This window comes from Betta splendens, chromosome 3 (genome assembly GCF_900634795.4).
Source record: "Betta splendens chromosome 3, fBetSpl5.4, whole genome shotgun sequence".
NCBI lineage: Eukaryota > Metazoa > Chordata > Actinopteri > Anabantiformes > Osphronemidae > Betta > Betta splendens.
This window is the reverse complement of record NC_040883.2, coordinates 17,511,952-17,534,011: the sequence shown is the minus strand read 5'-3', so window position 1 is coordinate 17,534,011 and position 22,060 is coordinate 17,511,952. Positions and strand designations below refer to the sequence as shown.

The 22,060-nt window shown below is 44.0% G+C and overlaps 1 protein-coding gene across 3 annotated transcripts in view; it reads left to right on the top strand.

Annotated features, from left to right (window-relative positions):
• Positions 1–22,060, top strand: part of gpc5a (glypican 5a) — a 77,929-nt gene that overhangs the window by 31,967 nt on the left and 23,902 nt on the right. For 2 of the 3 annotated variants that reach the window (XR_003785395.3, XM_029145006.3), the window contains exons 7-8: positions 4,918–5,038; positions 15,262–15,424. Coding sequence is in view for 2 of the 3 variants with exons in the window: in XM_029145006.3 (XP_029000839.1) it covers positions 4,918–5,038; positions 15,262–15,424 (284 nt within the window). In the remaining variant the exon portion in view is untranslated. Of the gene's footprint in view, positions 1–4,917; positions 5,039–15,261; positions 15,425–15,658; positions 15,815–22,060 lie in introns of those variants that run through there. The other variant, XM_055507450.1, reaches the window with a different exon arrangement.

Genomic DNA, 22,060 nt, shown 5'->3' with positions numbered 1-22,060 from the left:
TTTCTGGGCCTTTGTTGCCGTGTGCAGTTCATATATCTGCCGCTACCCCGGCCATTCAGCCGCATGCGTGCAGGGTGCAGAGATCAGCACAATGGAATGATTCGACTGGGGAACTGTCTGATCAGTGTGACGGGGGATGGAAAGAAGAATTTTTTGAAATATTAAAGACGTGGATTTGGAGCTAAAAGAATAATCGTTACACCTCAAGGACTTTTAGTTATTCAGGGAAGAGCCTGTGTTCCTCCCCGGGTCAGCGCCGTTATTGTGGAAGATACTTAAGTTTCTTTTTTCCGTCTTTATTTCATTGACTTCACTACAGGGTTAAATCAAACAATATACTGAATGTTTAAAGTGAACATCTACAGTAACTTTAAATGAAGTCTTTCACACTGTTTCTAATCAGTCTCCCTTCGCACAAGCGAAAGTCCACATTCCTGCCACAAAATGCCCATTAACCACTGACCAAGGATCAGACTGTATTAATTACTGGGCCTCTGTGTTCCCACAACTGTCCGATTCTCTCCATAGTGTCTCTGTGGCGCCAGTCAATATAACTTCAAGGCTCAGGGCTTCCTAGTAATTGGAACCAATGTGGCAACAGTGATGGTTGGAGCTAAATCTTTGCCAGAGGCGCGTTGACTGCTGTTGTATTATCCTCCCTGTCACAGCGCTCAGAAAAGGTACACAGCCCTGGATGCACACCAGCAAACATTGTAATCTCTAATTATAATAAAGCTCTATGAAAATAGCCTCATACAACCTGTGCGAATCTTCTGGCAGCCAGCTAATTCATTTGTGCAAAAATAAATGACATTTAGGCGGATATGTGATATCTGAGAATGCAGAACTCAGTGTACATATTGTTGAACATAATTGTTTTACTGCTGGAGTTATGGAAATATGCATGTATTATTTAATGACTGTCCGTATCTGGATGACAGAGTTTGAAGCCCTGTGGTTGATTTTTACACATTTAGCTGTACGTGTTCCTCTGTATCGCCTGAAGTAGTTTCTGTTGTTCGGAGCTCAGGCTTTGAAGTGCTGGCTCGCTCAGATCCTCTCTGGAAGGACTTTGTTTCTGCAGTGACTGCAGGCAGGTATTGCCTCCTGGCCCAATACCTGCAGGCAGACCCGCTTTGTTTCTCGCTCAGTGGACCATGAACGCCATGCATGGCCCACCTCCATCTCCAGAGACTCCCACCTCCTCTCATAACATCTTGATGAAGGCGCTTCCAGGAAAAAATACTCTAACTTTTCTGTCTTGCTGGTTCTCACACTTACAGTACTGATAGATGAGTCAGACTTCGTGTTTAACGTAATTGAATGTTTGGTTCCTGTTGCGTTCCTGTAACAGTCTCATGTGCAAGACAGAACAAAACACTTTGTTTATTATAACCATCATATTTATCTTCATAGTACATTTTCTGTGCAAACATCTGCAAAGTTAAATCCTTGTGTAGCAAACAATGGGAACTTGGATCCCACATAAGAAAGAACCCAAACTCAAAGATGACCCACACAAGACAAGAGTTGCAAAATCATGTTACAGTGGAAACAATGGGAAGTCCTCATTAAAGCCAGATGCTGCTATAGTGTTTAAAAAACACTTTTTTTAAATTTTGGTAACACTTTTTCGAGATCCCCCACCTCTCAGACGACCTCAGCGCCCATAAAACACCAGTCATTGGTCATGTGATTATAGACTGTCTGCAGAAGACTTCTCATTATAATTCCTGATTTGAATATTTATGTTCACAAAAACAGTTTTAGGATGTGACCATAAAATACATCACATGGACATTTCCCATAAAAATAAACAAGTGAATGGACTGTGATTTAAATCTGTAGCCTCTCTAACAGAAATTGGGAGGTATGTCTGCTTGTATGCTGCATATGCATATTTAAATCTGACTGTGAGCGTTCAACACCTTTCATACTGGGATGTGAGTTGATTCGCTGCTGAACTCCCAGCTGATGAGCTGAGGTGTTTTGGAAGCGTGCGCGGCATCGCGTGATGGTCGGTGTCAGTGCTGTGCTCAGCACTTCTTCCTTCCTGTTGTTTTGTGCATGTGCAGCACGTTTTTCTCCTGCTCCTAAGGTCCTCGTCACTATATCAGACTGCTTTCCACATTTCTTTGGATGCTTGGGATTTTTCCCAACCGATGCATTGACACTAAACAGTCGAGGCAAAGACATTCCATAGAACGCATCACAACAAGCCGTCTCTATCTATTATACAGAAGCTCAGCATTACAGGCTCTGAATTATGGATTTCTGCAGATTTCCTGCTTCACCTGTGCTATGATCATAGTAAATTACTTTGACTTACCAATCCTCCTACCGCTCCTGAAGTCAAGGAACACGGCGAAGGGCTCCGATTCCTTGGGTTCGGGCGTGAGGCTTTTGCGCTCGCAGACAAATGCATTTGAATGAAATAAGAGCTAAGAAAAAAGATGATTGAAAATTTCAATCTGGGGCTGAACAGCAGTGGGAGTAGAGAGGAGATGCAAACCAAGCATCTCTTTAGGGAGAAGGATATGGATTATAGGATTCCCGCTGCCGGTCCACAGAGACGCAGGTAATCACTCAGCTGTTTGATATCCTGTTGTAGCTTGATGCTACTGTATGCCTTTTACTCGCCCTGAAGAATATATGATGACTATGATCAATGCTTTTTATCTACAACGCCTTTCGGGGAGCAGTCCCATATTTTCTGGTGTTGCAAATGCCCAGGAGTCATTGTGTTGCACTGGCTGCCCTGCAGCGTGTTACGGGAGATTGTGTGTTTCAGGTTATAGATCCCAGTGGCATATTGAAATATATTGCTTTCTCAATGCAAGAGCAGCTGCCTGGAGTGTGTGTGTGGCGTGGACCAACGCCAGGGATATTTTATATGTGCTTCGGCCGTGTTTGAGGCTTTTAAAATATAAATCCCTGCCCGATAATGGCCTGCATGTTTTCACTGGGCGGAACTGGCCACAGATACCTGGGATGTCCTCCTGCGTCTGCTGATAATCACGCAGTTCAGGAACTATGGAGGACGACTCTGTAAAGGTCAGGTGGAGCTGCACCGCTGTTTGTTACGTAGGTGTGCAGTAACAAATGCATGCGTTTGGGCCCAGTAATCCCCTTTACTATTGATTTTTATAGTGGTACTTCTGAAAGCTACACTCTGGGCAGTTTATAGTAGCAGCAGACCCATCTTCATTCCAGTTCTTACAAATAAAGTCTCATTTTCAGCAGGTGTGTCCAGAGATTAAACACAGCTGGAGGCAGATGGGCTGCTCCGGTATACATGGCTCAAGTGCAGCTTAGTCCCGATACGTTGGCCTCCAGCCACGGCCGCCTGGTGCAGACACTAACATTCTGCTCTATCTACATGGAAATCATGCTATGCTCTAAAGTGTTAGAGCTTCTTGATTCCTTCTGCAGAAATCTGCTTACTCTGAAGTCCAAGGAGCGGCCTGTGGACCCACATGCAGTTGGTTCGCCATGCGTCACATGTATCTGAATGCTCAGACTCACTTTATTATGTATTGAACATCCTGCTTACACTACAAGTGGGAATGTGCATTGACGTTAATAAAATGAGGAGCTTTTTAATGTGCAATTTCAATTACAATTGCATTGATTGTTGCAAAAGTAATAACAAGTTTAACATAAAGGAGCGTTCTAATTTATAATATAATTATACTTGTAATTATATAATGTCCTAATTGACTTTAACACTGTGCTATGTCTTTGTATTCTAGTAGAAAACTGACATGAACACCGTGTGTTCTCTAACTTACCGGCAGACTGGTGTTGTAGACAGATTGTAAATCTTCACGTTAATATTTCATCTGGCAGAAGAAAGAGCGCAGCTACAGCAGCGATGGCGAGGACAAGAGGCCACACGAAGAGTAGAAGGAGCCTAATAAGAAAAATAGTGGCGATAACAGACTAACCGCTGATGAAAAGCTTAAAAGGGACCGAACGGCAGCTGCGTTTTTCTAAAACTAATCACACTTAGAGCTCAGAATTGCTGAAAATTAACATCAAAATTACATCTCAAGGACCCAGACATCCTGTCTGAATATGAATTCTGCCACCCACCTTTTCTTTTAAATAAATTAGGCACACAGGCCTCCTGCTTTATTTATTCATACATGCTTTCCTCTCTGACCTTGCTTTGCTTGAAGAACGCACCTAATTTGTGTTAGCCGCCACATCGCCGCCCACCAGCCATCTAATTGTTTTTTTATGTTTTTTTATTTTTATTTCTCCTGACACCAGACGGACGCGTTTGCGGTCTGCTTCTTCTGCTCTCTGGCAAAAATGCACACGCGGTTCACACAAGGAATTTAGCAAATCCTCAGAAAAGCGCAACTTTACCTTGATTTGGCCGTTTGATTAAATGATATGTTCTCGATTGAGGTTGGAACGAAGCTCAGTCACTGGATGCAGTGGTCACACCCAGCCTGAGTTCAACTAAAGCCTGTTACCAAACAGTCAACTGCTTGAGGACGACATTTAATAAAACAAATTAATATTTAACAGCACATAACTCAAATCCTTCATTAGACTGTAATACAAAAGTGTCTACAGTTCACTTCATATGAGCTGTAGACAAGATTGACGAGTGCTGGTGAGTTTTTTCCTCCACCTCATCATTGATCATCTTCAGTAAAACTAATGAAGAAGTGATAATAGGTTGGATGTTAAGAAGCTGCAGACCATCTGTCTTTGTTTAATACTATGCCTGGGTCCTTTTAAAACTACAAATACTCACAGCCTTGCAGAAAACAGTCAAACAAACCCCTCATGTGTCTTTTCTAATGCTATTTGCTGTACTTTTCAACATATAACCTTTCATGCGCGGTAAGTGTTTCTTGTTTAACACGTCTGTAACCGACCTTTCATTGTACCTCCTCACAGCTACACTCTCCGCGTGGTCGGCAACGGGATCAAAGCTCAGAGCACCAACCCGGAGGTCAAAGTGAAGGAAGCCGACCCCTTGATCAACCAGATCATTGACAAACTGAAACACGTCAATCAGGTGAGACTCGTTTGCTCTATTCAAACAAGTCAATTTCATCTCCGTCTCTTTCAAATCTGTATTTTCCAGCTCCCGTCTTATGACGACGGTAAAAGTCTCCTCAGGAAATCTGCTAATTCCCTGTGCATGCGTTTGTGGATTAATTACTGAAGGTGCACAGGAACTGATACCTGGTGAAGAAAGTGCTGTGTACAAAGCCACCTAACTCTGAATATTCCTCCTAAAATAGTTCATTTATACATATATGCCTTCATATTACCAGTAAGACTTGGCTAATAGAAAACTAGTCTCAAATGCAAAATCATCTGCAGGCAATGAAAAAAAAAATCAATCATTACGCATTTATAAACCCATTTGATCTGGTTTGTGTATCCTCACATTTACAAAACTCCTTTTATGCTCTTTGTCAAAATCAATGTAGCTTTTCTATTACGCAGCCTGCCTTTATGCACGTTTGTGCTGCTGTGGCTCCTTTCAGCGCTGTTTATCTCTCAAGATGATGCGATTAGGGTAGTTTACGGGAGCACTTTCTCTTCTGCAGCCTCAATAACAGCTGCCGCCGCTGCCTCTGGGCTGTTGTGCAGCCGCCGCAGATCCGCGTCTGTTGCCTCGCTTTCCCAAGTGGCCGACTGGAAACCGGGTCATCTCTCTTGACCTCTCGCTGGCAACCCTTCCCCGACTAATTCTCGCCATCTGTGGGGTGTCGGATGACATAAATCTATACTGTAACCGTCGGAGAGCTTCTGATCTGCCTCCTTGACATTCGCCGTGCGTGTTGCTGTGCGTTGCTGTGTGTTGCTTCTCGGCCTCGTCCTTGCGGCCGCTTCCACCTAAAGGAACAAAGACGGTTCGGTGACGCTGAAATCTGCAGCAGGAGATTTAACGCAGCTGCTGTGAAACAGATCATAATCATGAGCTCACACCAGATTATGAAATCATTTGTAATCCACTCAGCCCATAATTTGATAAGTAGAGCAATTGTTTCCGAGTATGTGTTGCATATTGTTACCTCATTTAATCAGTTAGCACAAACACAGTTTTCAGACCTCATTAATTCACACGTCGGTTGCTTAAAAATCAAATATATTTACATGAATTGGTCTTCTGGAGGGATTAAATTTCCATATATTTATTCCATATTCCATAATATATGTCTGATGACAATACATTTCTACACTTGTGTTTTTTGCATTGTTGTATCAATGAATGCTCTGTCCAGTAACAATAGTTAAATACCAGTTTGACCAGCAGCTGAGCGGTTGTGACGCGTGCAGCAGGTGCAGGGCAGCGTTACTGTAGGATGGATGTGAAGCTGTGTGGGTGCGTGTTTATTTGTGAGTGCAACCTTCACCGGTCCTGCTCGGGTTTTAACTCCCGAGGGAAACAAGCGGCTGTTGGCTCGCTAAATGCTCCACTACATTCAGGCAGCCAGTCTTTAACTTAGCCCGTCTGCTGTGGGTCTGAGCAGGTCACGGACAGTTTCAGGGCTTTATCGCTGACACTGCTGCTGCCTGCTGGACCTGGGAATAGGGTTGATGAAAGCGGTGAGTGGATCAGAATGGAAGAGCTTTCTTCACAAAGCGAAAACAGAAAGAATTTATCTACAATAAAATGTTCCATATAGAAAATAAAGGAGCTTCACAGTAGAAGACCAGTCCATTCTACCACTGGGGAAACTTATTTACATTTAGAAGATCTTGTCCTCACGTGTGCTTTTGTGCTGGAGATCACTGTGAAAACTCATCACGGAGGCGATGGCCACTGGTGACACAGGGCTCCAGCGTCTGACATGTTGCTCATTATCACTTTACTCGCCCATCTGCTAAACCTCTGTGTTGGTGCTTGGTTTGACTCCTGCATTCAGAGGCACGGGATCGTAGCTCACCTCCCGCATGTCTGAAAAGTAATTTCATAAAAACATCAGATGTCCAGGTGTTGCTGGAGCCATTAAAACATAAAACTCACAGAACACGCTTTGCTTCTACCACTTTGGTCTTGATTGAAGTATATGAACAGCTGTTTTATAGATTGCACTGAATTTTTACACATCAGACTGATATGAGTGAACCCTGACTTTTCTTTTTTTCTCATTAGCACTATGAACACACAACCAGAGGACAAATATTAACAGACCGCGTATTGTGTGTAATTGCTGCTCACCAGTAGTGAACCATGTTTAAAAACACAGAAAACCTGTGTTTCGAGCCACTAGCAGTCTGTTTTTGATTCATAATAGGTTCTGGTCCAGTTAACCAATAATTTGAATTTATATTTGCCCATAAGCAGAGTGACCTGTCATAGTCAGGGCAAATTAGGACTAAAAATGGCTGAAATAAGCACATTTTCTCAAAGTCCGGAGACAAAAGGAAGGTCATTAGAATATTCAATTAAAACGATGTCCACTGTGGAGATGTATTATAAATATACAGTATGGCGTTGCTAAACATCCTCACGTCTGCCGTGTCTTCAGCACAATATATCCACCGCAGTTAGAAATACGAACAACCCCCACCTGAATAGAAGAAAAACAATAGATGAGGCTAATTAGTCCCACAGAATATGAAGGGGACCCACAAGACCTATTTTCTGCTACTTAACAAATGATGGTGAAAATTCTATTTTAGGTCTAAAACAATAATAATGTCTGGTTAAATACCCACATGTTACGTTGAAAATCCAAGTAATTACAATTGACGCCTCTAAAACCTTTAATTGCTACAAGTCTTACAATAATTTCACATCATATAAATGTGAGACTGAGAGAAAAGAGTTGGGTTTTTAACATAGAGCTGTCAATCAGGTTGAGGCTTGTATAATGTAGTGTAATAATATTTCCTGCACTAGTACTCCCTTTCTTTAAGATCCACCTGCCATTCTTTTCCATTCATGCTGCTTGTTCTGAATGTCTCAATGTGGCCAATTTAAACTCTTGTCCAGTCTGATGGAGTTAAAGTGTGATGGTTTCCCTCAGTAGTGTTCAAAAAAGCCACATTTGTAAAACGATCGATCTTGAAAGTTTGCTTCTGTTAAAGCGTCTCGAATTGAAATGTAACGTTTACCCTTGAGCACAAGTGCTTTTAGCCACATCCTCATTGTCTCCTTTCTGCTTTCTCCTAGAATAAATACACAACCTGTGCAGAGGGGGAAACGGTGCAACCCCCCCAACACACACACACACACACACACACACACACACACACACACACACACACACACACACACACACACACACACACACACACACACACACACCACCCTCTTCTTCTTGGGTGGATCTAAGGTTTTGTTTAACAGTAGTTCAAGAGGGAAACAACAAAAAATTAATTGTAGCCATATCTAGAAAACACTCGATCCAAATTACTCTCCATCACGGGGTCAAGAGTGCTGCTTGTGAGCCTCACGGCAGCTACAGGGCCCTGATCTGTAAAATCATCTTCTACAGTGTGTGTTTCACAGCTGATGCAGAAATTGTCTTAGCATCACTACGCTTTGCAAATAGATTATATGAATAAAACACGATGGATCATTTTTTTCCTTTGCGGTGATCGTTAGCTTTCACTTAGGACAATTCCGTGGGCTTAAGTTTTATATGAAGTCATTAGCAAGGAAACAACAGGCGAGCAGGGTCTTTGTGGTGTGGAGGCTTAGTGTGAGGCAGTCTTACACCAACACCCTGCTGTCACCACAACCGCACTCATACTGCTGAGCCCAGGCTTTCCCAGGCAGGAAATGTGTTTAGGGGAACTAATTACTCAATATGGCAACAAAAATGGTTCCTGTAGCGCCTGAAGGAGTTACTGTATAGTGCATCAGGGTCTGAACAGTCACACAAATCTATCGTTTGTAAGACTGAATGTCAAAATACGGGGCAGGGGAAATGCTTCAAGTGAGGCTGCGTCCGCGAGCTGTTTTATGATTGGTTTGACAGACTGTTCGTTCACACTCCCTGACTTTGGTTTAAAGCGCGGTCTTGTTGGGACCTGGTTTGCACATGCGTCTGATTGGCATCTCATTAGCCCGTAAGCGGCAGCGGTAAGCGAGCGTCAGCTTGTGTGCATGACCTCAAATGTCATTTAGTCAATTTTCAACTATTACCTCTGTTTTTTTTTATTCCCCCGCTGCTCTAAAGGTTGATCACACGTGTTGTGAGGCACGCGGCGTGTTTGGACTCCGCGGGGCGTCCCAGCAGGTGGTGGTCGTGTTATTCGGCGCCAGCGCTGCCGCTGGAGCCGGAATCTGGGGCTGGAGGAGGCTATTTGGGGCATGGCTCGAGCATTGTTCTTTAAACTGGAGCCGGCGTGAAGCGTGATTCTTGGAAATTCAGATTCATTACGTTGATGCTTCGCTGATTACGAGAGCCTGTTCCAGTCGGAGGGGGAATAGCGTGTTTGTGCGTGCGTGTGTTAATCACCGCTCGGTTTATGACCAGCAAATCACCAGTGACATATACCAGTGCACACTCTTATTACACTCTATGCCTGAATGACTGCGCGGACATCTGGGTGTATGCTATATCATAAATTGCCATATAGCAAATCACTATAGCGATCCAGCCTATTAAAATAATAAAAGCTGCCTCAAAGCAGGCGTGAGTGCGTGAGTGCGTGCGTGCGCCTGAATGCCACGTGGGCTGTTTGATTGGCCACCGGGTGGAAGAGGAGACGCATGCTGAAATATGGATGAAGGCAAAAGGTGAAATTGAATTACCTTTAAAGAATCTCACTGTTGGGCATTTTTATGAGGACAAGGATGATGTGTCCATGCAAATGTTGATTTTCATGTTTTTCATCTACATACAGAAATGTTCTTTAGTCTTTCCATTTATTTGCCCCCGACCTTGAGCGAGTGAAGTGCATCACGGCTCCCAGTTTTCCTAGGACCAAATGGAAATGTATAATTACTATTCCACCACCAGGACGGCAGGACGACGGCAGAGCAGCGATGTAGCTATTGACAAATTCATCAGGCAATCTGAGCGTACACACTCTAGATTTCATCATCTTGCTCATCAGCAGCTCTTTCTTATGAATTATTTGTTGGCTCCTCTCCTCCTTCCCTGCGCTCTCCTCTTGATGTGGTAAAGCCCATCAAGAATCTATAAGTAGGCACTGTCCCTGTGTCTCTCAATCAAAATCAGGGCCAAGCCGCTCACCCCCTCAGTCTGCAGCCTGCTTCTTTTTACCAGTCATTGATGTGATGGTTGACCAGCGGTTTTGCTTGTGAATTATTCATGCCCTCGCTCCCCTCGGTCCGGAGGATTAACGCCCAGGATATATTCAGATTCTGTTTGTTGTGCGTCTCACATCATGAAACGGACCCGTTATAGAAGTCAATGATCGAGGTTGGAAGCGTCACCCCGATCTGTAGACATAAAGAGGTATTTAACAGCCTTACGGATCTGTGAGCCATGAGCGAGTGAGTCTTATTTACAGGCAAACTCCTAAAAACCGCAGCATAACAACGCATATTTCAAGCCACACTTCCTGTCACTCATTCTATTCACGAGCCAAGTGCAGCAGATAAAAACATTCAGCAGCAAATCCAGCTGAGCTGCGTATCTGTAGATCTCTTTAATGATCGTGTGCTTATCCGTAATTAAATTCCATTTTGTGCAACAACATAATCCCCTTCATTTGATTGGTCAAGTATTCAAGTCTTAGAATAATACAAAACACTGTATTGGAATATGTACTTTAAAAGTTCTTAAAAAACTTCTTTTAATACATAAACTATGTCTTGCATATTCATTTCCATCTAATCCAATGCCCACATAGTTACTGAAAGCAGATACTTGACTACAAGGTCATATATTTTGCAGAAATTACAACAGTCTGTGCATTTCCTTCAAAATAAATTGCATTGCACATTACATTAGAGTTCATATAAGTGAACACTCTGTGATGATCTTAGGGGACGATGACAGACTCACATGAGCTTCAGACTCTCTGCAGTGTTCAACCGTCAACTTTGAGCCCATCGGTTCCCACCAGTGGCGACCATCAACCCACACTGCTATCGTGCTTAAAACAGGTCCGTCGCAGGTTCAAAGGTTCATCTGAATAATCGTGTTGTTCCAAAAACCCGTTGTGATCTGCTTTCCGTCGCTCACTGACCTGCTGCTGCACTAAAGCGTGAAGCCGCCGCTGCAGCGAGGCAGATAGGGAGTGACAGCGTGCGCCCTGGCCCACTCCCATCCTGACACTTTGCTGCTCTGGCTGGCAAGTGCGATGGCTGCGAGGTCCTCCCGTCCAACCTCTATTTACAGATCGGAGAAGGTGTTCAAAGAGAAGCCTAATGAGCTTAAAATTCCACACACAGCTTGATTCTCGCGGCTCTGAAGGCGTCGTAAACGCACCGTGTGTGATCTGAACTCTCCATTTCAGCGTGTGCCATGCATTTGACACTTTCTGTTGCCTTGAAGTAACCGGCGCTTCTTTCGGGTTGTGATGGAAAATGTGATGCGAAAAAGGATGCTGTAATGCCCCAACGTTTACAAGATCCAGAGCAGCCCCGCCGTCACCTGGTCCCATTACAGTGAGCGCAGCTGAAAAACATCCCGTAATGGTTTGAGGTCACAAATTGGATTTGACGGCCCAGTATAAATTTCAAGTACTGGATGACAGTGAGGTGTCATGCGTTTGTGTGTTACAGCATCTACAGTATCGTTTAAAACGCTGACACCGTTACTCTAACGTGCAAAGGAAATCAAACAGCACAGACCCAGTACAGACGCGGTTTCACTCCGCGTGTGTGGGTAGTAGTCATTATTCTACTACCTGTGGGAAGGAGCTGTCTCTGAAACGGTTGCTGTGTGATTTAATGCCCCGGCAGTGTTTTCCAGATGGCAGGAGTCAGAATAGTGTGTGGGTTGGAGGACTGGTGTCCTTGATGATGCTCCGGGCTTTTCCTTATGCAGCAGGTAATGAAGATATCGCAGCGCTGCGGTGGGCCGGTGCCAGAGAATGTTTGATGCTGGTTTTACAGCCGCGCGGAGTCGATGCTGCCGAGCCGCACGCTCTCGTGCCAAATATTCCGAGATCCCTCGCAAAGTATGTCTTTGTTGTGACTCGAGGATTCAGTTTATGCTATTGGTGTTGGCTTTGTGGTGCTGCAGTGAATCTGCTATAATTTAATAAATAGTTTATTTATAATTAATGTTAATCTGAATATGGCCCGGTAGCTCAGTTGGTAAAGCCTCAGCCTGGAAAGCACAAGGTCCAGGGTTCTGGTACCAGGTGTGTCTTTGAGAAAGACACCCCCCCCACGGTGAGAACCAGATTCTGATATTTCATTAATAATGTTTGTTGCTCCAGCATTTTGGTCACTTCCAGCGGCTTCACCTCCTGCAGCCGCCGCGTGTTCGTCTCCATTCATTGGCCGACGGCAGAGATGCAGCCGTTTTCCCCGAGCGGATCCTCTGCCATTGATTGACCTGTAACTCCAGAGAACAGCTGATGAATCATTAACCAGCTGCACGGTGCCTTTACTTACTGTGCGCTCTTTTACTAGGCTGAGAGAAAGGCGGTCGCTGAGCTATTTCGTTTGTTACTTGTTTGTTAGAGGCACATCTGAATCGCTGCACAAGCCACTCGATATAACACCGGGTTCAGACTGCAATTCACCGGAGCAAAGGGTTTGTGCACAGCGGAGAACGGCACCCAGTCCTTCAGAGGATCCTGCTCACTAACCCAGGTTGTAATAATCTGTTCTGTGCTCATCCTTGGATATATGCTGCCATGTTGAGACCTGGTTTGACATTCATTTTGACATTTGCTGCTGCCACAAGTTTTACCTGCCATTGGATTGACAGGATTATAATAAATGTACAATTTATTTTCCCTGTACAGTGTTTAAACCAATCAGCTGGTAAATCTAGCACTAAATATATACAGTATGAAACAATTTAGTGAACCAATGTTTAGGATTCCTATTTAAAGATGTAGTTTAAAGAGAAACTGATGGGGAAGGTGAGGAGCTGAAGCAGATGCACAGAACTAACAGAAAGACTATGATGTAAAGACCAATTTCTGTTAACAGGTTCTGTCAAACAAAAGTCAAGTCCTCTTTTTAGTCCAGGTCATAATTGCTATTTCACAGAACAGCCTTCATAAGATAAATCTTTCTGCCACATTGTCGCTTATACAAACCCTGTTTTGATTAAATCTTAACACTTTTAGGCGGTGGAGCTCTGAATGTGATGATTTGCACAAAAGGTGGCGTTCGTCATTATGTCGCGTAGCGTCGGCTCCTAATTAGCGCAGCTGAAAAAAAACAAAGAACCTCTACCTAACGTAGACGAGGCCCTTTGTGTGGTGAAGTGTCGCGCTAAGTGAGCGGTCGAGCGCTTCAGAAGTGTGTGGGCAGTTTTGTTTGGGGAACATAATTGGTATTATTGGATCATCAGCGACTCTCCGCACGGCGCTGACGGCCGGAGGCCTCCCTGAGGGGCCGAGTCCGAGTCAGGGAGCACCTGCCTCGCCGCCGCCGGAAGACGAGGCAGAATGAGGATAAAAACATCGTTAGGCTGCTCACACTCCCTTCATTGTGTCAACTCATTCAGCAATTCAGAATTCCCACATTCCCTTCCCCTCTGTTGTATTTTTTGAATTTTATTACTTCGTTCCCCCCATTTTTTTCTACAGGAGAATGTTCCTCTATTAATGTTAAAGCAATAAAGACGTTTTTATATATGGAACATACTTGGTAATAGGTTTACTTACTGTATGTATGCATGTGTAAAAGCATACAGCACATTTTCCTCTTAATTACAGTGATACTCACTGGTTCATTTATATACAGTATACCCCTTGTCCTTTCACTTTCTGCATAAAGCCAGTGTTCCATATTAGCCCCCATGCACCGCCTAATTATAGCAAGATGCCGGCTCCTTTTTAAAGGGGCTTCAGAGTTGACAGCCTTTGAACTACACACACCATGTCCTCCAGCAGAGCCCTACCTCCTGGACCGAAGCGCAAATTTTCAAATTCCGCCGAGCCCCCGGACCACGCTAATCCAGGGCGCCACCGAACCTCATTATGCCGCATAATGCATTAAAAGTTTGGTCAGATTTCTGACAGAATTGGAAGGAAAATCACACCAATTACACACATGGATGGAGCGGATAGATTGGCCAAACCCTGAGTATTCTCAATCTACAGTTTACCATTTAGGAGCAGAGGCTCCAGACAGGCTAATTACCAGCTCAGATATGTCCCAGCTCAGCCATCGCAGCCACACTGACACTTTTGCTCCCCTGCACTGAACCACAACAGTAACTAATTAGCATAGACACTACATTTCTGATTAACACAAAGCATTCTCTCTTGTATCCAATGATGCACCATGAATTTAAATGAGCCAATTAGCGTATGCATTTCCCCTGGTGTTGAGTTCAAAAAGGCTTTGATTGAGATTTTGGCTGCACAGCAACACAGCAGAAGTGAAACTGCCCCACGAGTCTCCATGCCCAGTGGGGGTGGGCGCCACGTAACATATAGCATTGATTCATTTGAAAGGTGATGTGATCAGGACGAGTGTCCATACATCAACAGCCTGAGAAACGTCCCGTCTCATATATTCCTTGGAAATATTCAAACGAATCCTAGAAAAAATCCTGCTAAGCAACCCTGACTCTGCAAAAGCCTTGGTATAAAATTTAGTTCTGTGGACTGGTGGTTTTATCACTGTGGCCGTTGAGCAGCTCCTTTGCATTTTCTGAATACATTCTCTGTTCTGTGCGTGGCGTATGCAGGAGACTGCCCTGGAACTCGGTCACCAGTTTCTTCCAGATTATAAAAAAGTCCAAAGAAAAACCGGAGCCATGTTCATGACGTGCTTTTAAACTGTGAATTCGGTCTTGCCTCCTTTTTTGTATTAATGAATTTAAATGTCCTCATAAGTGTTTTCTGGTTGTACCTGCTTAGCATATGGAAATGTACTATCAGCGACCACAGGAGGGTTAGAAGGTGGAGGATGGTGGAACACTGGTAGCAAGAGTTCTGTTGCAGATGCAACGATGCATGAAGTGACCGGCAGCAAGTTTAATTTTATGCAGATGTACATATGAATAAACGTTAAAGTACAATAAAATGAATTAAAAATCATGCCAAATTTGATAAAAACATATTTCTTGTTGATGCTGTGTTTCAGCGTTCTTGTGGTGTTTAGACATCTTAAAGATCGTAATGGTGAAAATAGATAAACTCCTTATGTTTTGTTGCCAGCTGCTGCAGGGGAAGACCATTCCTAAACTGGGCTCACTGGACCAGATCGAAACTGGAAGTGGAGATGCAGAGGGCCACTACAGCGGAGACTGCGATGATGAAGACGGTTGTGGGGGTTCTGGGGGCGGTGAGCTTAAGAGAAAAGCCTCCAGAGGCTCCAAAAGTAAGTCTCATGCTTTTTAAACTTCATTTGGGATCTAAGGACTTAAAAAAGAGCTCTCAAATAATGAAAACACTTGAGCACAAACACGGTGCTCAATGAACCTATTGACTAACTATGTTAGTCCTACATTGACTAATACCTATAGTCACACTGTTTTATGATGTCGCTTTTGTCATGTCAGCATCTCTTTCTCATCAAAGTTCAAGGCTTCTTCATTTTTCTCCCATTTGACAGGATCAAAGGGCAGTGCCGAAATAAAACACAAAACCAAATCATTCAACACATCCAACATTTATATGATGCTTAAAAACATTATTGAACATTTATTTGTCTTTGGTAAATAAATGCATGAATAAAACATGGAGTTTTTAAAACAGACACCCAGCAGCAATTAATAATCAAGGTTGAAAAAGCCCCTTGGTTGAAATCAAACACACACACACACACACACACACACACACACACACACACACACACACACACACACACACACACACACACACACTGGCTGGTTAACATTAGACTTTCGGTGTGTTCACTGTTTTACCCACTTTTCCTTAAGAGCTGAAGAATATAAATATTAAAAATAGTTTCCAGCACTGAAGAGTTTCTAAGGTGCAGTTGCATAATTCGATATTTTAATAAGACTTGCTCCAGTCTCCATTTGATGACAGCCATAATAATAGTCATTAAAGATAATGGTTGCTATGGGAACATTATTGCAATCAAGGTCCGTTACTTTAAAAATGATGGCCCCCTGGAGAATGTGCAACCCCTGATGAATCACGAAGGCAGCGCCGCGCTCTTCGTTCGCTACCTTTCACTGTCTCATTTCAGCACATGGATCCCTCCCCTTTTCTCTCCTCCACTCTCCATCAAACATGCTAACAACCCTGATTAATCATCTGTCTCATTTAGCCTATGGCGACAGCGAAAGAAAAAAAAATGGGGGGGGGGGTCATCCAAACAAGCCATTCTATCTGTGTAAATGTTTCCTCTACTGCTCGTCAGTGTGTCTGGAGGCTTTAGCATGTCTGGCTCAGGAGGGCTGCTTAACAATCGCTCATCTGAGGCTGGAGGAAGCCTCTGACATTTATCACCCACTACAGTGGAGACACACTTTGCTCATCAAAGGTCAGATCAGCCTGTCTGCAGTATTTATGACCCAGTGTATGAAGTGACCTCTGTCGAGCATCCGTCCCCTGCTGCCTGAACATCACACAAGCTAAGGAGTCCACACCTGAGTCAACCCTCTGCTCAGTCCCTGCTGCTCTTTGTCTGTTTTCATGTGTGGACCTAGTGATTTTTCTTTGGCTAATTACAGGAGAACATAAGCCAGATGTTCACGTTTGTATTTCAGGTGAGACTCTGAAACACGTGTGCTGTAATGAATCAGCTTCAGCCGGCTGGTCTTTCATATTATTTACAGTAGTGTCTGCAGTGTGTGGTGTCTCAGTCGTATGCATTGAAGGGACAATAAATTAGAGTCAAATATGTCAGATCTAGTTTTGCGGTTTTCATGACTTACCAATTATTGCTGCTACAGAAATGTGTTATTATAGATATGCATTCAATATATTGAATAAAAGTACCACTACCACTACTACACACTACCACATATCTGTGATAACGGAGGCTTATCTGTATAAAACATGAATCTAATGGTTATCCTCAACATGAAATAGTGTCTGTTTTTGTAGGCACAATTCAAATAGAAGCTTATGTACGGGAGATTTACTGTAATCCAAAACACCTTCACATGTGGGAGTGAATAAAGGTCACTGTTACACAGGGAACCCACGGTCCATTGAGTCATAGTCAGTGTTATAATAAAATAGACATCAAACACTTAACAATGATGTTCCACCATCATTAGATCGACCGCGTGAGAACATTTGTACAGTAGGTGTTCACCTGCATTATGGAACAAATAAATATAGACGGAGGCCTTTTTGCTTTGGTTTGAATCTGCAAATGTCACGTTGGCTCTTTCGAGTGAGCTCCGTCCAGGATAAAGGAAGCCTGGTTTCAGTAATTGGTGTTTGGGGTTAAAAGAAACCTGCTTTGTTCTGATGTCGATTCCTCCTGGAGACGCCGCTTTGTCTGCCGTGTAAACGTGCAATCGGCTTTTCACCGCAGTGCATGTGCCGGAGAGACAGAAGCGCCGGCTCCCTGCAGACGCTCTCCAGGAGCAGCTGACTGAAAGGGGAAAATCATTACACGGGGCCTCTGACAAAATGACCACCACCACAGCAGCTCTGCCTTCAGCGCTCCACCCTCGTCATTCCCAATAAGCACGATTTGAATCCATCTAAACTGGTTTCACTGGCTGAGACCTTTACTCCAATGGGGCAAATGCAGTCATTTAAGGGAAACAGCTGGACTGTGGTGTGTCTGTGACAGTAATCAGCTCAAACTTGTTTTAAAACTCAGTTTAGCTGCGGTGGCCTGTAGATACTGGCGTTCGTACCTCAGTGTTTTCCCTCTGCAATTCATCAGATAACAGCGTGAACATTACCAGCGGAGTAAAGATGAGATCGTTTGCTAATAGCACAAAGATTGATTTCCAACACTACTGTACACGTGGCACAGCAGCTCTCAGGACCGGAGGAGTTAAGTACAGTATGCAGTGCAAATCAGCCTCAGCTGAGCTGAGCCGTCGGGCGCTCGAAAGTCAACATGTTCTCCATGTATGATGAAAGTGCAATTAGGGGTATTTGTTGTTAAAAGAACAAAACCCGACGTTACTGTGGCAGCAGAGTGGATGAATGAATACCATGAGGCTCTGATCTCTGCGGTGGAGATGCAGTATTAATGTTGTTACTGTTTCTTCTTCTTTCCCTTTCTTTCTTTTGCAAAACTTCAAAATAGAAAGTTGAAGAGCCAAAAATGCAATATTAAATTCAAATGCAGAGCCAGAAAGAGGTGCATTCAAAGAGCCCAGTAAAAACCCAAACAAGGTGCATGAGAAAACGTGCCAGTAATATCTGTGCAGAGGCCTGATCAACCCACGGAGCCGAGCAGCACTTTAAATAGCGTGACTGTCACAGCGGACTTATTCACAGGTGAATGAAATCACGGGAAAACCGAGACTCGAGAAAAACGTGATGCGACGGCACGCGAGTTCGCGACGCCGTCCTCTCAGTGCAGCTTAAACGCCGCGCATAATTTAATTTGATTCCTTTCTATGCAATCGGCCTTAATCCCGCTCCTTTGTGTCCTTGATTGTTATCATCAGAACATGCTGACGAAAGATCAACATGATGAGCAAACGTGATAAGCTCAGGAGTCACAATACAAGTCTGATTCAGAGATTATCCTCATTAAGCGGAATTACTGTTGTGTGAGTATGTTGCCGATGTGACGAAGGAGGACAAATGGGAGCGCTCCGTGCTCCGGGAGACGTCTGGTTCATTGCAGTAGTGCAGGATCGGCGTCATTACCACGCTCATCGCTGAGTAAACTCTGTGAAATGTTGAAAATAGAAAAGGAGGTGAACTACCTGGAACCCAGATAGTGTGTGTATCCAGGAAATGAAATGCTCCCCACCAACACCCGGCCCCTTTTTGTCGCTGTAACACACCTGCCGACAGATTAAAACAGGCCCACGTCCTTTAATTAAAAGTATTTAACACGGAGGAGAAAAAAGCATTCCAGTGTCAAAGCTATTGTATGATCACATTTCTGCCCATTACGGCCCACTGAAGCCATCATAACCTGGTGCATAATTACTTATCATCAAAGGCATAATTGCCGTGCTCACGAGGAAAAGGCTCTCGCCTGTTGCTGTGTGTGTTTTTCCGAGGGGTTAAATTCATTTGGCAGATTTCTCTGCACAAATTGCGATCTCAGTGTAGTCAGACGCCTTCGCAGCCACAGACAGGAGCGGGAATCTTAGCTTTGATAGCTACAACCTCATTTTGGTAAATAAGGTTGAAGCCGAAGGGCCTCAAATAGATGGAATGAGACAATTCACTGCTGCCGCCCGACTTCATGATTGAGCCTGATGAGATAATTATACACCTGGTTTAAGCACATAAGAACCTCGCTTTCTCAGCGTCGACTGTAATAAATCCAGTTTTCCCTTTTTTGCTCCATGGCGGCTTATTAATCTGGGAACAGTTGTGGGATAATAACAGGAACGACTGCAGCTCGGTGCTGCTTGGGGCTAAATGATAACGTCAGGGCGCTAATATGTGACAATCTGACTGTGTAGATGCTAAACGGGCCCGGGTTTGTCGTTATGTCACCAGATCTTTGTTGGGACGTCGCTGTCTGTCCTGCAGCCTGCAGGTGATCTTTAAGCATTCCAGCTTTTGGGCCAGTTGCATTTACACAGACTCTTAACATTTCTAGTCTGATCATTCCTATAAGAAAAAAGAAAAGAAAAGGTAGTTTCCCCCCACTTGCCTTTATCTAATACGGCGTTAGATCCTGTGACCTGCCAGCGACGCCTGCAGTGTAGAACAACTGAGGGATCGGTGCGTGCTGCAGCCCCGGCAGACAGCCCCGGGCCTGTTATCTGGCCTGGCCCTGGTTTAGCTGCAGACGCTGTGAATGCTTGTCAGACACAGTGGCAGCGGGAGAAACACAAATTGATTTCTAGCAGGTGAGCACAATGAGGGGACGGGGAGAGGCTACTGTAGCATGACTCCTATTAATTAATAGTGTCTCAGCAGGAGACGCTTTGATGCTATCAGCTGCTGCCTCACAAGCCTTTGGCAACAGGGCGGTGGAGGCGCGCTGGCTGTTCTGTACATGTGTGAAGGGCAACTGTGGGAAATGGGCCTTTAGCACCCTGGTGTATGCGGCTGGATGTGTTCTTTAAATAAAGAGATCTGAGCGAGGAAACTGGCTCGAGCAGGTTTAGTAATGGGCCTCTGGTTGGGAACCGGCTGCAGGTTTCCTAACAGACTCTCTAATACTTGGCTGTGCCTGTTGCAGAGATCTTTATCCTCATTACACTGAGAGATCAAATTAGGTCACCTGCTGTGACTCCTGCCCTTCTCTGTGCCAGTGATAATGGGATCAAAGTCATTTACAACAGGGTGTCTCATAAGCTTTTGACCCGCTACAGCAGCTTCACTGGACGGAGCTGGCGAAGGTCTGATAGAGACTATTTATATTAACTCACTCAACTAATTAATAAAAGATTCCCACGATTTTCCAACGTCTGGAAAACCGTAGAGTGACGGAACAGCAGCTTCAACTCTGATGCTTCAAATGAAAGTGAAGTGCTGTGTGTTATGATTTTTTAATATCAAATTACTGTAGCAGTAGCTGTTTCTTCTTTTTAATATATAAAAAGAAAAGCCAGCAAAAATGAAATGCTGTATAAATATTGTATTTGTGTTGATTATTAGTCTAATAAAGGGGCGCTCCTAAACTCCTTATTGCCAGGAGTTTAGATTTTCTCCAGGTCCTTACTTTATCTTCCTTTTTGTCAATAGAGCATATGACAGATTCTTGTTATGCGGAGGAATCGTCACGATATATTGTGGATGATACTTTGTGGAAGACAACAAGTATTGATGCAGCAGAGGAACGTGGCTCTTTATTGTGTTCAGGCTGGATGTAGGTCAGCATGTTCCCAGAGTCGGAGGAGCTGCTGTGGCTTAAACTCCTGCTGTAAACGTCTGGTGCATTTTGGGACCAGAGTTGTGGAAATGTATGAAAGAATATGCAGCAACAACGATGATGAGTAAATGACTGAACGGGTCTGAGCTCATGTTTAGTCGGCGCTTGGCACAAATGAAGCGTTTGCTTAGCAACAGACTCCCGCTAAGCAGGTTCCTGAAAGGTTCCCTCAAGAGAACAGCAGCGTGTTCTGTCCAACCTGGAAACGCGTGTCAGGAGTCCGGAAGCTGAAGGGACATGTGTGTCAGTACGTTGGGGACTGGAAACAACCCCAGAGGCCCAGACGGAGCTGTCAGCGCGCGGCTGCAGGCTGAAACAAATGAAGCGCTCTGGGTCAGACAAGTGTGTCCTGCAGCTCAGCGAGCTCTTATTTCATATCGGCACCGAGCTCTGCTGTCGGAATTAATGTTCGTAAGCAAACTGATGGAGGGAAGGAAGGATTCGGCTTTGTAAAATCAAAGGAAGACAACAAAGCCGCTGATATTGGAAACGAGAAATTCTCCCTGCGACCAGAAATCCCATCGCCCTCCGCAGTCGCAGCCGCAGCCGCAGCCGAGGCGTCCGAGGTCAGCCTCAAGGACACTGTATGAAACACGACGCATTCATGAGTACATTAATAAAGCGCTTGCTGTCATTGGAGGACAGATGAGGTGGCTGCCAGAGATTGCACCATCTGTCATGAGAAGGGCTCCAGAGCTCATGAAGCTAATTATTTGATAAAGACTTTATCGTCTTAATTCAGCATTTTCAAAAGTTTCTCTGTCATACGTGATTTTTTTTTTTTACAAGTCCATGTGGAAATTTCAGCTGCTTTAAATATCCTTCACTCAAAGCAAAATATGTTTATTCTAACCGAAATATGTGCTTTATTACAAAAATCTTTTTATTACTGTTTGATTCAATAAAACTTTTCTTCTTAACATAGTTCTGACAGATAAGCTCTTAGATGCCTGATAAATATGTTAATTAGGGTTCAGATGGTAATTAACCAAACAGATG